The 17,066-nt window shown below is 42.0% G+C and overlaps 1 protein-coding gene across 1 annotated transcript in view; it reads right to left on the bottom strand.

Moving 5' to 3' along the window:
• Positions 1-16,861, bottom strand: part of LOC149799632 (E3 ubiquitin-protein ligase TRIM56-like) — a 55,759-nt gene extending 38,898 nt beyond the window's left edge. The window contains exon 1 of the mRNA XM_089958227.1: positions 15,452-16,861. Coding sequence (XP_089814353.1) covers positions 15,452-16,588 — 1,137 coding nt within the window. The 5' untranslated portion in view covers positions 16,589-16,861. The remainder of the gene's footprint in view (positions 1-15,451) is intronic.
• Positions 16,862-17,066: the final 205 nt, after the last annotated feature.

Genomic DNA, 17,066 nt, shown 5'->3' on the forward strand with positions numbered 1-17,066 from the left:
ACCACCCTCATGCCATATGTGATCAGAGAGCCAAGAATGAGAACCCTGTTAAAACTAAGTCATGCTAAAGAAAATAATAAGAAGGACTGACTCTCTTCTGTTCCTGGTGTGGCATGAGACACGATACAAGAAAATTATGTTTCTACCATGCCTACAACTGCCACTACCTCTATAAATATTAACGTGTTTCTTCAAGAGCTCCGCGCTCATCCTGATATTTTGTAACAGATTTAATAAATGGTTTGCATGAGGGTTTTCATACTGGTATTCGGTGAGAACCTTCAGCAACATTTGAATGTAAAAATTTAATGTCTGCTAGATCCCAGCCACACATAGTTCAAGATATTATAGAACAGGAGAAACAAAAGGGATTTCTGATAGGACCTTTTGATTCTTCACCTTACCCCATTTACGGGGTAAATACTATAGGCACGATGATCAAGGAAATAGAAACGAATTGTTGGTCTCTCAGCTCCGCATAATAATCAAGAACACTCAAGTCTTAATAGTTTAATTGACGAGCATGACTTTTCCTTGAAATATGTCAAGGTCGATGATGCCATAAAGACAATTAGCGAGGCGGGTACAGTGGCGTGGTTATGTAAATTCTACATTTGTGATGCATTTAAACTCATCCCCATCCACCCTAGTCTGTGGCCCTATTATGGCATTAAATGGAACAGTCAGTATTATTTCTATGTACGTCGTGTTTGGTTCTCGGTCTTCACCAAAGATTTTCACCAAACTGCCAAAAACTATCAGTTGGATTGCAGTGAATAATTATCGCATTGACAATCTGCTCTACTTGTTGGACGACTCCCATACATTTGACCACCTTTACCACATGGCTGATAGAACAATGCTTTTTGCTCGTTTGGGAATTCCACCTGCTTCTCATAAACTCTTGGTTCTGCCACATGTTTGGAGTACTTCTGGATATCTTAACCATGCAAGGAAAATCACCAGAGGAAACAATTGAATTAGAAACCTTCTGACTCAATTTCTCAAAACAAAGTCAGTAACTAAACGGGAACTCTTAAGTCTCCTCTGATACTTTAACTTTGGCTGTCGTGTAAATGTCCCATGCTGGACATTCGTCTCCTATTTATTGCAAGGATTAACGTCCGTTAGGAAGCTACATCATCACCTACATATTGCCATAGAATGCAAGAAAGATTTACAAATGTGGAGTGGTTTTCTCAATCAGTGGAATGGGATTTCTTTGGTTTATGAGGATGGTCGCTGGTTTGCAAATTCATAGATAGAGGAGCTACGTCCTTTAGTGGCCCATAAACTGTCTATAGCTTTTTGTGAATTGTATCCTATAGTGGTGGCAGTAGTGTGGCGAGGTCAGGAATGGCAGCAAAATATAAAATACTCTTCCACTGTGACAATGAGACTACAGATGCAACAATAAAAAATGCATATTTTAGAATCCTGACATTATGAAACTAATGCGCCGCCTGACTTTGACAGCTGCTACTAATGACTGACTTTGTCATATTTTATGATAAACTTATACCAGGGAAGAAAAATACTATATCTGATGCATTATTTCGTTTACAGATTGCACTATTCCGGCAGCTGGCGCCTACAGCAGAGGAACAACCATGCGAGTGCCGTCTTCCAGCAAGACTACTGCTCACCTTCAGCCTACGTAAATTTCTTGTGGAATTCATCTTTGACCACTGGCACCAAATGTACTTATTCAACAGGCTTCCAAATCTTCAAGTCTTTCTTGTTAATGGTAGGATTGTGGATTCCAGGATCTAGTTTGCCCTCCCCCCATTGCGAATGAGGCCACCTTGATTTACTTTGTTGTGCATTGAACGCAGATGCTGCACCTGACATATCAAACTATACAACTTTATCTAGCCGGTATTCGGCATTCATACTTGCATCTTGGTGTCCACACTCCATTAACTAACATCAGTTGTTTACTTAGACTACATTATATATTGAAGGGTATCAGAAAGGTGCAATGTGATTATAGACAGAACCGACTTTCTATTACATGTGATATATTATGTGACATATGGCCGAGTTTGGAACACTATGGACCGAGTGAGTACACTAAACTCTTACTGCAAACTGCTTGTGCACTGACCTTTTATGCTTTGTTGTGGTGTGGAGAAGTTGATATTCGTGGAGCTCATTTTTCTGCAACAAACAATCTGTGTCTGTCGGATATAATATTCCATACGGATAAGTGCCTATTCATTCTGCATCTAAGGGCATCTAAGGCTGATATTTTCCATCAAGGAGTGGGTATCAGTATTTATGCTATGAACTATGATGTCCTTGTATGCCCATACCGTGTGATGAAAAAATTCCATTGTATTCGGATATTAGCTGGAGCTTGCCCTTGTGATCCACTGTTTCTCATGGGCAATGGTCGCGCTTTAAGCAGAACTTTCTTTATCGCTACCATTAAGGCAGTTTTGTCCGGGTTAGGTTATGATTCATATCGTTATAATGGTCACTCCTTCCGCATAGGGGCAGCTACCAGTGCTGCTAAGGCTGGAATTCCAGACAATCGTATCCTAACCTTAGGTCGATGGTCCTCTAATGCATATTCAAGTGCACCCAGACAGAATTAGCTTTGCACAGAGACAGATGTCACAGAGTGTGTCTCACTAGTTGGTTCACGCTTGTGTTAATCAATGCACTATTCGTTTCTTTACTAAGTGAGACCATCCTACAATTTTATTTTTTAATTATTTTTCCTTTACTTTCTTTTTCTGACACTTCATAGACACTTCATTGCTCTCCCTATGCTACCTTGTCCTTTCAGCTGTATCATCTATTAGTGGACATGTGAATTCCTAATTGGCTATCTAATACGTATATCTAACATTTCTACGTTTATACACATAGGGAATATCATGCAGTTACAAACCTATTTCATGCATTTCAATCATTATTATCTGTATATATCCTTACATTAATTTCAAATTGGGGGCCTTCGTTACAGTCACACTGTTCCATAGTCACAGCGCTCCCTCAACTACGTTTGGGCCATTGCTAAGTTTCATGCATTCACAACTTTGCTTTTGAATCCCAATTTGTGTCAGTACTTAAATATACTCTGCTATTATGTCCATATATACTTCATATCCACTTCCTACGGTGCATGTATGGAGCATCGGCTGTTGTTTGTTATCATAGCATCCTCATTATCATACTTGTCTAGTTTCGGTTATCAGTGTCCCTATATACCTCGTATCAGTCCCTTGCGGATCCACATACAGGTGTTGGACACTCATCACAACCCTACAAACTCCCACAGGTCTCTCTTCCTGAGGTATTCCTATATTACAAATTCACCTCTTGTGGGGTACGTCCAATGCTTCGATGGTAAGATTGGTTGTACGCTTGCACCAGGTGTGGTAAGATGTCGATGTACTTCAGAGTGTGGTGATGCGTAAAATATTCTACATACGTTCTTTCAAAGTGCGTTGAAAACGTTCCACGATGCTGGCTTTGGTTTCAGGATTCTCGGTGGTGAAAAAATGAATGTCACGTTTCTTCAATTCTTTCTGGAAAGCTTGGTTCAGAAATTCGGTACCTTTGTCCGTTTGCCATCGAAGAGGGTGACGACCACTTTGTTTCAACACCTGTTGCTGGCTCGCACTAACTCGTGGTACGATTTGGAAGTCAATGGCACGACCCAGGCAAATTTGAAAAGACGTCGATGACACAAATCAAATATTTGTAGCCACGATTGTAGCTGGCCAAATGAAAACATCGGCTAAATAGGTTTGCCATTGATGATCGATGCCTTCCACTTGGGTGCGACTTCCGGAAAACTTGCGCCGAATGGGTTTGTGCAAAGTGTAGGTAGTTTGTTTTTGTAACCATCGTTGTACTTGAGGTAAACGGAGACTTTTCAGTCGAGTTTTGGCAGCACGTTACAATTTCTTAACTCCTCCGTAACCTGCAGGATGAGATGGATCGTAGCAAATGCTGGCTAACACCTTCTCCATTTTCATGTATGTTAATAAGTCACCCACTCTTCGCTGATGCTACTTTGGACGGGACGAAAGGGTGGCTTGGAAACGGATTTACGTGTCCGATGGGCTACGGAAGTAGTGAAGCTAGTGACAGAGGTGGTAATGGAATGGCTTTGGTCTTCTTTTCTTGCTTCACTTCTGGTTTCGCTTCTTTCTATTTCACTTCTGTCGAAGGAGGAGTGGACATCATCTTTTTAACCCAAGTTTTAATTTCTTCTCGTTGGGGTGTGGGGGAAGGGGTCAATTAGGACGCTGCAATCTTACCAGAAATGGGAGCTGCTGACGGTGCTTGAAAGACTTCTCCTATCTCTTCTTCCTCAAACTTTCGTGGGGTGGCGGCTCTCATGACCCCTGGGGATGGTGGCGGTGCTGGTGATGGTGATGGTCATGGTGGTGGTGTAAGGGATGGACTTTTTATTAGGGTCTTGAAATCTGGGCAGAGCTGTTTCGTCTAAAGCTTTCTGGTGAAAGAGTTGCAGTCGTTGCAAGGGTTGACCGTACTTTTGCGATTTGTCTGTTTATGACAAATGATGGCGATCCATCAATGACTGCAATTCGTGTTGTAACTGGGACATCTCGCTCAAATTAGGATTAGGAGGCAGATGCGGGGTCCGTTGTTCTTGCCAACGATGGTATTCCATCCATCATGTGTAAGGCACTAAAGCTAGTTTTCGTCCCTCCATTGGATGTCAAGGGTCACGTCTAAAATCTTGGGCCTCCAGAGGTCCTTTTTATCTTCCTCCCACCAGTCCCCCCAACATGGTTCCCAAGTCTCCTTTTAGCACAGGGCCCAACAAGAGTGGCAAAATTCCTCCACGTTGGACCAACATCTTCTTCTTTTGACGAATGGGGATTTTCTTTTGAACCATTTGGCGAGGAACGTTACGATGTTTGCCTAAGCATTGTTTCAGGTGTTGCGACAAAGGGATCGTGCCTTTCAAAACGTTCAAGCAATATTCGCACACGGTATCGATGACCTCTTTAGAGGCTGTTTGAATGAGTTTTTTTTCGCAGGGGTGGAGAAGCTTTGGACAGGACAGACAACATGTCCCCATGTTTGACTAAACGAGGAGGCAGTCCTTTCCTTTTCTTTCCTTTGGGTTTAGATGAGGGATGTTTTCTGGAGGGTGACATCTTTGAGTCTTCAGGAGCACCAAAAACACTGATACCCCTGCTTTGTCTCAGACCGTTTTTATACTGCAACGCGTCGCCATTGATTGTCTTTACGTCGTATCAGCTTGAGGACAGGCATCACACGTCGTGCAGGGGTTCGCAACGGACTAAATTGAGCCAATTCTTGCTTGGACAAATCCAGTAAACTCTGTAACATGCCCGATCTCTCTTGAACTTTGATTTTTAGAGTAGGTACTTTGTGAGCAGCTATCAGTGCCACTAAAGAGGAGGGTCCCTCCGCTGGTGAAGTTCTTGGAGAAACGGGCGTCCATGGGGTCATCAACTGAGAAGTGGATCAACCTGAGGCTACCGGAGACGCGGTCACCGTCGTTGCAGGTCGTGGTTTGCGAATGTAAGGTTGCATCCTGGCTGAAGTGCCTCTCTTGCTACTAGAGGCTGTTTTCTGTGGACTTTTCTTTTTCGGAGAACTTCTGTTTCTTTTTCTTGGGCTTTTCTTTTTCCGCGGTGGTAACCTGGTCTTGACAACGTTGCTCTTTTTCTTCTTGGGGCTTCGTTTAACTTTTTCTTCCAGAGAACTTTGGGAGCATTCGGATCCCATCTTAAGAGGAAGCGAATGATGACACCTCCAAGAGTACCGCTCCCTCCAGGTTTCAAAATGATTTGCTTTGTGGTTTGAGTGTCGATGCGGGGATCGGCCAGTTGGATCAAAGCTACTTTGTTTCGATCAAAAAAGCATTTGGTTTGATGAGGAAATTGAATGATGCCTTGCAGTAATTTACGTGCTGTCACCGTAAACCATCGTAAGACTTCTTTGAGACTGGCTTCTAAGACACGAGCCCGTATTTGTGGATTTTTTTCACGACTGATGCCATACAAACCACGAATCAATTTTCCGGGAAGATGAGACTGAAGGGATGTCATGTTGACGCTGTATGAGACAGACGAAAAGTGTCAGAGGTTTTTATAGATTTTTTGGGGTCAAGTCGAGGACGGAGACGTGTACAGCACAGGCCCTAAGTCTTGACACCAGTGGTGAAACAAATGGGCACGAAATCGCAAATCATCGGGGGTAGTAGGTTTCAAATCGACGAGTAAACAGGCGTGTGGAGTTTGAGTGGCATCGTCGTACGCCTGAGTGAGACAAGGCGTTCCTAACTGTTTGGTTAAGCCTTGCACTTGCGATTTATCTCGAGGGCTTTTAAACAAGACCACGTAATGAGCACTGAGACTGATGGTACGATGGGCTTTAGTTTGTTGAAACAAATTTTGAGTGATGTAAATGACACTGGCATTACGATGATGCCCTTTGCGCGTAAACCAGTTTAATTTCTTCTTCGTCTTCTCCTAACATGTCGTCGAAAATGACCAGATGGGTTTGACGGGGTCAGACACGATTCCGTCGTCTTCATTAGGAATACCTTCCACAAACACGATGGAATCGCCTTGACTTTATCGCAAGAGACTGTACGCCGATTGCCACTCTTTGTAACACCACACGATGCGTTGATGTGGACGATCGATCAAATGATGTTTATGTTCGATCAAACGTTTGACAAATTCGGTTTTACCTGAACCGCTATGTCCAGCAATGAGCATGTTAAAGGGATCACGAAGATACAAAGCCTCCCAACTGGCACGATCTTAGTGTTCGTCAATGACTTTGAAAGTGGAGGAAGAGGGAGCAGAGACAGCAGACTTAGTCATAGTACCAGGAATGTCACTTGTGACACGAAGACCAACAAGACAAGAGTTTATATACATCTTCAGGACACGTTTATTGATGTTTCAAAAATAAACACGAAATATTAAAATACATCAAAGTCAAATAGTTATGTACAACGATAAAATGCACATGAAAACGATCAACCTGGAAAAAAAACAAGCTTCTGTACAACATGTGTTGGGAAATTAAGATGTCTTATGAATAATGTGAATTGTTCTGACAGACTCTACATGGGTAATGTCATACAAGTGTCCTCCCGAACTGGCCTTTCAGGAATGCCCACGACAGTCCTGCCCTGAAGGGAATGGTTGTCCTCGGTGACGTGTTTTTCTGCCACTTGACCATTTACTATTGGTCTTGCATAGGGTCCCTTTTTATCCGCTGACCAATATCGATGTGACCGTACGGCGAAGTGAAGTGATTCGGAAGTCGCACTCACTTCTGGTACACGATTTGATAGACTTTTTCCAAGGGTCGACTGACGATGTGATGAGTGGGTAAACGTACAATCTTATTCGGTTGGTGAGTGGTCACTTTAAAGTTTTCATCCTCTCCAGACTGCATGGATTCTTTCAATACCCGAAAGTTGACCATTCGACTGGTACGATAATTCAGAGTCAGTCCTTTCACTTTACACTTCGTGTACACTTCTCCTTGTTTGTCCCGGTATTCGTAGCCGTAATTTTTAGGACCGCCACTCGCGAAACTAAGAATCTTCTCGTCGGGATGTTCGTCTGTCAAGGCTCCTTAACGGTTTCCTTCGATGTCAGGGTGATGTTGACCCGGGCGATGGATATTAATACAACTGTCCGTGTCAAAGTACAGGACGCGATCACCTAACAGTTCTAAAGCTTCGTACAATTTTATGCGAGCATGGGCTGTCACGTAAGCTGCAATGATGACATTTCTACAAAGTCCAGATCTTCTTTGTAACTGACTAAGATCAAATCCTCACGAACGACGTCCACGTGTTTCATGAATTAGGTTTTGTCGTGAATCATCTGGAAGTAGCGGGAAGGTTCTGTCAAATATTCCGCATTGGGTAAACACGGTCGTTGTGCCATTTTACCCCACAAGCAATTTAACATCACTTTGGCAAACGATCGCCTGCCTTCGTTTTTTTCGATGTGGTCCAAAGGGATGTCTTCTTGTTCCCAGTATTTCTCTATGAATGCCTTTTCGTCTTCGTGAGTGTGACACCAGAAAGGATAGCCACTGGCCGCTTGCTTCAGTTTTGAAAAGGCATCCACGTAGTCTGCGAAAATGCCTTTCTGAGTGAGGTCACCCTTGTGGTACTATTGTGTCTCGGGAAAGTGGCAAATTTCGTACACTTCTAACAGTTGGTATCCCATGTCCAAGGCTTTCAACAATTCCACGCTAACCCATGTCCCCGTCAAGGGTCGTTCTTCCTGGGTGTGCTGTCAAGGCTGATCTTGGTTGCACGCTTCTGTACAAGTACGGCACAAGAGAAACATCAGTTTGCCTTGACAATGGTGAGGTAACGCGGGATGGTACAAGTCAGTGGGAGGCAAAATTTTGCACTTGATGAAACCTTCGTATTGTTGAATGTGGTCTAGGTCAATGTGTTCAGTCAGCAATTGCGGGTGTCCTTCAGGAAAGTTACAATATTTGCACACGAAAGGATACAGGGAACACACGTCCAAGTATTTGATTTCTTCTCCTTTCTCTTCGTCGACGTGGTACAGAGAACAGGTGGCAGTGGTCCTTCCTCCGTACAAACGGTCCCTGGGGTTCAGGGGGCCCATGAACTGGTAACTTTCTACGATGCGTTTAAACTCGGGATCGGTTTTCAAACGGCGATCGTACTCGTGTTCCCACATTTAAACTACTTGGTATCCTTGCTGTTCTAACTTTAGGCGTCGCTGACAAGTGGCCTGGTACACGTCTTCCATGGTTCGTTGTAAAAACAGATTTTTAGTGCCACGATCAGGGTAACAGACAGGACCTCCGTGAAATAACAACCGTTAAACTCGTACACGATCTTGTGGTTTTCTAAGTCCCAGCCATCCAACGAATACTTTCCAATGGTCTTTTCGCCCCCCTTCGTTGCGGGCATGCTGAATCCATTTGTCTTCCTTGTCGCACAAGTAATGTAACCAGCGTAGGGCTTTGACCGAGTATTGACGTTTGACATATTCGGTCGTTTGAGTGCTGATGACAGCTAGGGTGTTTTCAGGCATGAATCATTGTCGGTACACTAAGGAACACGCTTTGGCAATGGTGCAAGTTTCTTTCAAAGGATCGACCCCTCCGTGTTCCTTGAACAGTTCTCGAAATTTTCCACAGCAACGCCGTAAAATGTCCACGTCGGAACGACAGTACTTTAACATTTCTTCCTGAAAGTTGAAAGGGTCCGAGGCATGGGCCTGGTACCAAGCGTAGAAAGCTTCTCGTTGTTCTGTGCGCATGTTGTCGGGTTCGTATTCGTCAGCCTCAGGCAAATGGGGTAGAACGGCATGTTGATTGGCTTCCGTATTGAAAAAGTGTGGAAAGTAGCCTTTGACCCTTTCTGTCATTCCAAACGTTTTAGGCATTCGGCTCAAAGGCATGGCCAAGTAACTCATCGAATCTTTAAACTGCACTTGTCCCACTTGCATGAAAATGATTTTGGCTCCGTTCAAAGTGACTTTAGGACGTTCGGTGCCTTGTTCCGCATAGTACCTCAAAAGAAACTGTCCATCATATGCCGAGAAATTGTGGGCCATCACCGTGGCATGGCGATGAAAATCTCCGTAACGTTCGATGTCCTCTTGGCTCCATGTTTCGTCGATGGGGTCTAAGACCCATTGTGCAAATTTGGCCAGCGTGTTCGGTCCTCGAAAGATTTTTTCACGTCCTCCAGGACTCTTGATGCAGTGAGAGCAATGATTTAAGATAGGTTCTTGAATGCACTTTTCACACGCGCAATGATCCACAAAGAAATTAGGAATGTGAATGCCAGTCTCTTGCATGCATTCAAAATCGAAAAAGATGACATTTCCATTCTTCTTCTTCTTGTCATCTTCCTCCTCTTGTTGGGGTTGATATTTTTGCATGTAGCCTTGATGTTCCAAGTCCACGATTTGGTGACAAATGTGACATTTTTTCTTTCCTGAACATACGTGTGTCTTGATACTATTGGCACGTATGTCCCGTGCGCACGTAGGACACAATCTCAGCAGTTGACAAACACATTTCTTCTGTGAACCTTGCATTCGTTCTTGTCCTTCGTCCAGACAGGGTTGAGACGCCAAACATCCTGAGCATTTCGATCCACAAATTTTGTGTTGCTCTCGATTCTTATAGCCATAGTCACTTTCCTCTAAATAATTTCTGTATCCCAGGAATCAGGTGATATTGGTAATGGTATCGAAATGTTCATCGTGATGATAGACGTGGATGTATTTTCCATCTTTAAAAGCTCGGCCTCGAATCAACAGAGGTCCGCGCATTTGTTGAGGGTGCATTTTCAAGGTGTAGCATGGAGCTAGGACATCTTGCAATTTTTGCATTTCAGGAATGCCACAGGGTGTGTCTTTGGACAGTCCAGCTTGTTGCAACAGGAGTTCTGCTTCACTTCGTTGTTTGGCTCGGTACGATTTTCGAACGTTCTCCCAGGCTCTTTTCCATTCTACCGTGTCGTTCTTGTCGGCTTACGTTCGTCCCACCACGATAGCCCTGGCTAAACACATCTGGTCTTGAGGGTTGTGAATTCGGACGAGGCTACGCTTAATGCTGCGAAGGTCGTCCATCAATAAGACCTTTTTGCGTCCAGTCCATTGAGGAGGCGAGAGGTGGATCATGAACAGTGTCGCTTTACCATCGGTGATGTGAAACTGGTCATTGGGTTGTTGTACCTGTTGAATCTTGTCCATGACTTTGGAAGGGGTCAATTCTGTGAGGCTGCTAAACTCGATCCAAACAGGGGATTTCAAGCTGTCGTGATCTATGGATAGTCTCAAGAAATCGTATTCGTTGGGTTGACATTGTGGCTTTAGTGTGGTGAGCAAAGAATCCCACACCTCGGTGATGAACCATTCTGCTTTCTCCAACGGTACGTCAGACTTCAAATCTTTCAACTTCACCGTGTAGGTGTAAGCCATGGTTCTAAATTTTCTAGAGGAGCACTTTTCCGTCTCTCGAATGTGATTGTACTTTTCAGAGTTGACTGGTTAACTTGGGCTAGGTGCAGACTCTGTAGGCCTGGATTCTGGTTCACTCATGTCATCTTCAAAATCACTGGCATGAATTTGTGCCAAGACTTCAGAGATGGTACGAGGCGATAGATCACGTTTCTGCCTCTTACTTTCTTCTCCTTTCTTCACGAATGAATGTGATCGTTTCATCTTGACTGCAAAACGTCAAATGACTACATGTGTAACACCATGGGTCATTTTATAGCCACGACATACCAGCGCATATATAAAGGGGGGGGGGATGGTCTTGCCCTTCCACTATTCATTTCACTCTCATTGGATCAGAATAGACCTGGCATGAAACGTAATTGACTCTTGGTTCTAGAATAAGAACCTACACACACACACACACACACACACACACACACACACACACACACACTCGTACATTCACACATGCCCTAGGGGTAAAAAAGGCTTTTTGAGTTTGAATTGATGTTGGCATTGAAATACTATCTCTTTTCGAGAGATACGGGTTGGCCCTGAAAAGGGTCTTTGGGTCTTGGTGGGTTTAAATTAACTTTAACTGCCTTAAGCCTTTGCCACGATCAAGGCATACTTGTGGTTTGCCTCCTGTCGATGATGTTGGGGTAAAAATCACTTTGGGTGGTACGACAGGCGTAGTCACATGGTTGGTCTGTTTAGCTCGGGAAGGTCTTATTCTCTTCGGTCGTAATAAAGAAGTCTGATACATTTGTTTCAGACTTCTTAACTCTGCTAAAATATCTAAAAGTACCGTGATTGATTGACTGTCACACCCTTGTTTCTTCGCTGCTTCTTCTTCCTGTCGTTTCCTTCTTTTCTCTTCTTCTCGCTGTTGTTGAAGAAGAAAAGCTTGTTCTGCTTCCTTTTGCTGCTGTATAAATTTTTCCAATTCTTCTTTTTGTCTTTGTTTGATATGATCAGCGAGTGGTAAAGAAGAAGAAGGTACTGGCAAAGGTACTGGTACCGGAACAAATTCTTGCGAGGTAAGAAAATCCACAATATCCCAATGAAAAGTAGCCTTTTCTGGAAGTAGGTCCGTGTTCACTTGGGTAGTAGTTGCTATTCCATCGCTTCTCGTCTCGACGACCGATGACCCCCATTCATCGTCTTCTGAGTTTCCGTCATGATTGAAAACGGTGTCGTATGGACTGACTGCGCACAAACGCTAGCGACTCTATATAGGGAATGTAATGTCACAGACTGCTCTCTTCGGATTGTACGTGGGGTGACTGAATTTTGTAACGCATGTTTGAACTGGTTAACTAACTCAATCCGTTTCGATCCTCCCTTCCCCTATAAATAACCGCAGTTCGCTGCATTTCTTCACCTGTTCTCGTCACCAACATGTGGACCGACGTAGAATCCTCTATTCTCGTATCGTCAATGCTGTTCCGTACGGACTTACCGATGTATGTCCGATCATTGTGGGTCATTGTCAGGAGGACGGATGCAGGCGTTTGGAAAAGAAGAATCTACGTGGAAAGGCAAGGTTGTTTAAAGAGAGTGATGATCTACGGACCAGAAGTGAGACAAAGTTTGAGGAAAAGAAGAAGACCAATGCCATGCATTGTGTGTTAACAAGGAATAAGGCTAACATAAAGCCAAAGGCCCTTTTCAGGGTCATTCATAGGTCTCGAAAAGAAATTGACTTTCTTGCCTAACCCCTTCAACAAAAAACTTTTAATTTGTTTTATCAGTGTTTAGTCTGTTGTCTGTGTTATCTCCATCTCCCATGCTCAATTCCCTTTGTCCCTAGACAAACCCATCCATGTTCAATTTCCCATTGTCCCTATACAAACCCGCCCATGTTCAAATTCCCCATGTTCAATTCTCATTGTCCCTATAGTGGATATACCCTGTTTGTAATGGCAAGTCCCCTTGTCCCTATACAAACCCATCCATGTTCAAATTCCCCATGCTAAATTCCCATTGTCCCCAGAGTGGATATACCCTGTTTTAACATTAAAGTCCCCTTGTCCCTATAGTGCCCCACTTCACTACTCATGATGTTCCAGTGCTAGACATCGCTATAAACTGCCACACTGCAGATTTCGTAGCGATATGACTGAAAAATTGCTAAAGCTATGTGAACAATCCAATCTTTATTTCGGTGGATAGTTACAGGGTTCATTATATAGCTAGCGAAAATGAACTTTATCCCACAGATGACATTGGCTAAAGCATGTAAGAAAGGATAAAACTAGCATTGTGTTTCCCAATACGTATAATTTTCAGTGACAACATTAATTCATTGATTAAAAAATATATTTTCTCTTTGGTATTTCAATTTCCTTGTTTAGTATTATTTAAAACATGGGATGAATTTCAACAGAAGACTAAAAAGCTGTTATCTGAGAATATTTACCCATTTGGAAATAAATTCAATTACCTACTCAGAGGAAATAAATTGAAAAATCTACTTTCCCAAAACATTTCAGGTATTTATATTTCTGTCAGATTTTTGTTATAGCAAGTCGTTAATTGTGCAATTCGCGGATGTGTATCAATTAAGATGTGTGAATATAAGAATAGAGACAAAACAAGGACTGAAAAGGATTGGAACTTTCCTAATTTCACAAGAGTGAAAAAAACTTAAGACGTCATTTCTAACAATACCTTTCGAATACTCTCAAAAAAATATGTAGAACAATTGATTAAAGAAATAAAAACGCATGACTATTTCAATGATGTTTTGACACGTCTGTTGATGGTGTTATATCGTCTAATTGATCAGAAAAATGTAAGACATAGCACATGTTGATTTTGTTTAGGTGCTATCCACATGACGGCCTTGAATAGCATGTTCCGATATCGTTGAGATCGGAATGAGCAATCAACGTTTCAGGAACAACAAACACACTTGGCAGCCTATATCGACTCTCTTCCACTAATTTATGTGTAATTAATATACTTACTGTGCTGTCTTTATCCTGGCGGAATGAAAATATGATATTAGCAAATGGAAGCTTTCCACGTTGCGTTGACATACATTTGAAATTTTTGCAATGGGACAGTAGTCGAGGTATGCCGAATTAAGTTCAAGTATATACATGTTGGGGCCAAGTTTCTTGAACGAAACGAACCGTTGCTAAAAGTTCCAATAGACATAATATATTTTTATTCGTTTCGTTAAAGAATAATATTTCAACTTAACCCGATTTCGGCATTCCCAGTTTTCATCGCTTTCCAGCCAGCTGAAATGTAGGCCAACGAAACTTGAAAATAGGTCCATTCCTTTTGTGAGAATTTGAATTTATTAGAGAAAAGACATCAGAGTAAGTAAAGTCTGAATAAAACATTGACTTTTACTTTGTAGAAAAGCGTCGTTATTTTAGTTGTCAGTTGTTTGAAATATTCCTGAAAATTTGACTTTCAAACCATATTAGTCGACATCAAAACACGCTACACAGTGCCGTTAGTTAGGCTGTAAGACCTTGAAGCCCACAACATAAATATCAGCGTCAGGTCTTAGATGTAGGACTAATTGCTTTGCTACATATCGCATTTAACTTTAGCAATAATGAATGGTGCTATTTGCAGAAATTTCCGAAATAGGGAAATCCCCATTTTGTATTAACATATCTGGAACACTTTCACCACATTCGTGTTGTTTTCAAACACAAGAATCGTGTCGTTCTTGTCATTCAGACATATACAACGGGGTTTCTCAAGTCTATGCTCGAATGATAGTAGCATACCGAGTTGCCTCCCTCCTGGAGTAAACATTATCAGTTTTAGACTCCGTTCCACAACAGTAAATGATTTCTTGTTTGTCTATAATGATCCCTGACGCTCCTTTCAGATCATTGCTTTCAAATGTATTTAGTTTATTTCCTTTCATATCCATGGTTACCACTGCATTATTCATAGTGTAATATAACCTTTGTCCATCCTGACTTACACAATGTGTATTATGCAAACCCAATGAGTCATATGAGTCAATCTCACTGATGATTTTGCCTGAAGTATCATATGTAAGCAATGAATATCCAATACTGTCTATACCAATGTCTTCAACGTGTACAACAATGTTATGTTGATAGGAAGCTATTCCACGATAAAATTTTCTGACGGATATACTCCTCAGTGGTGTCAGTTTATTAGTAACAGACACAAGCTTAATAACTGTATCTGCTGATACAGCCACAGTACCTTCATCAACAAGACATATATACCAAGGTTTAGATTCCATTTTAAGATGTGACACAAACTGAAAATACCTATCAAACAGTTTTAGTTTGCTATTTGCCCCATCACAAAGCACAAGTCGGTCATCAAACAGGAACACACCCGAAGAGATATTGCACCTGTAGTTATCATTGGGAATCGTGGCACTAAATGTGACCATTTTTGAATTGGGTTGAATTGTTGGTATTTTTGTCGTTGCAAATAACGAGTCAGTTAGGAACCTTGCTCGCCCTTCTTGTCAGTTTACCGAAGGATGACAAGGTTTGAGTGATTCCTTCACAAGTGCTGTCAAAATGGAATTCTAATTCAACAATTTCCGTATTATTTTCCATTGTCTTGTATTTATCCAAGTACTTAAGAACTTGTCGATACACTTTGGTCATTGTGATAAATATTTTGTTATCATCCTCTGATTTTCTACTTCCCATTAGCATTTCTTCAGAAGTTTCAATGGCAGCTATTGCACTCTTACATTCCACAATTTGATCTGAAGCTTTTATCTTTTCTTGCTTACACGTCTGATTCAATTCTTCAAGAGCTGCAATCTCTAGTCTGTCAATAAGTTCTTTAATGGTGATAGTCCAATCTTGAACTGACTTGGTTATTGCAATCTTTTGCTGCTCAATGGAATCAATAATTTTGGATGTACTTTCAAGCAACGTTATAAACATTTTTTTCGCCTCATCTAATTGTTCCGTTACTTCTTTGAAATCTTGTCTTTCTTTGGTTCTTTCAGATAAATCCTTTACAAGTAACACTTCGTCGCATTTTCTGTGATCTTTGAAGGCGCAGTCACTGCAGCAAAGTTCATTGTGACTGGAACAAAAATATTTGTATTGTTTCCTATGCACAGAACAGCGATACATGTCCTGAGATGAATTGCAATTTTGATGTGCAGACACCGAATGTACGGTGATTGAATGATCCTTGCTCATTTTAAAACTTTTGTGACAACTGTAACAAATATTACACAGATACTCAAAACACGTGACACAGTATGCCACAGAGATATTCTGTTTTCCAAGTGTTAAACATGGCTGGCAATAAACAGATTCTTCCTTGCCGGACGGAGTTGACGCCAAAAGCGACAAAACGATGGAATTGGTAGCAAGTTTAGCAGCCCACTCATTCTCTGTCTGGTCAGTAGCTGGTGCAGGGGTGGGATTTCTGCAGATGGGACACGTAATTATATCTGACTGTGTCCCCGCCTCTTTGAGACTCCGGGCATGTCTGCAGATACACTTCTCAAAAAACGTATGTAAACACGTTAGAACTTTTGGTGATTCGAATATTTCCAAACATATTGGGCAATTCAACTGTCTATATGTAACCTCCCGTGTTTCTGCCATTGTTACATGTACACATGGGCGGTTATTACACGCGTAATCTGCTTGTGTGACGGGACATTTACTAGCAAAGTATATGTGGAAGCAAACGTAGAAATTAAAAACACTTCCTTGTTGCTATATTGAAAGACGCTCAACCGCACATTCCAATGACAATTATTATCCGTCTACTAAAAGTCTTCTCAGTGCTTCATATCCTGATACTCTCCATCTTTTACGTACCAACTATCTGCCCGCACGAAGACCGGTCCATAGTTCAATGATAAATTGTGTCAAAGTCAGCCCTCTCGTAGATCACGGTAGTAAATAAAACCGAGTGAATAGTTCCTGTACAAAACAAAATCACGTGGTTTGGAATATTGATATCGCAGCGCAGTAATACGACACTTTAAACAGAAATGTTCTTATAGTTCACTGCCTACGGTTAAAGCATTTTATTGGAGTATGACCTTCGCACTACAACTGAATGCTGCTTATTGTG

This window comes from Sinohyriopsis cumingii, chromosome 5 (assembly GCF_028554795.1).
Source record: "Sinohyriopsis cumingii isolate HCF-2022 chromosome 5, ASM2855479v2, whole genome shotgun sequence".
NCBI lineage: Eukaryota > Metazoa > Mollusca > Bivalvia > Unionida > Unionidae > Sinohyriopsis > Sinohyriopsis cumingii.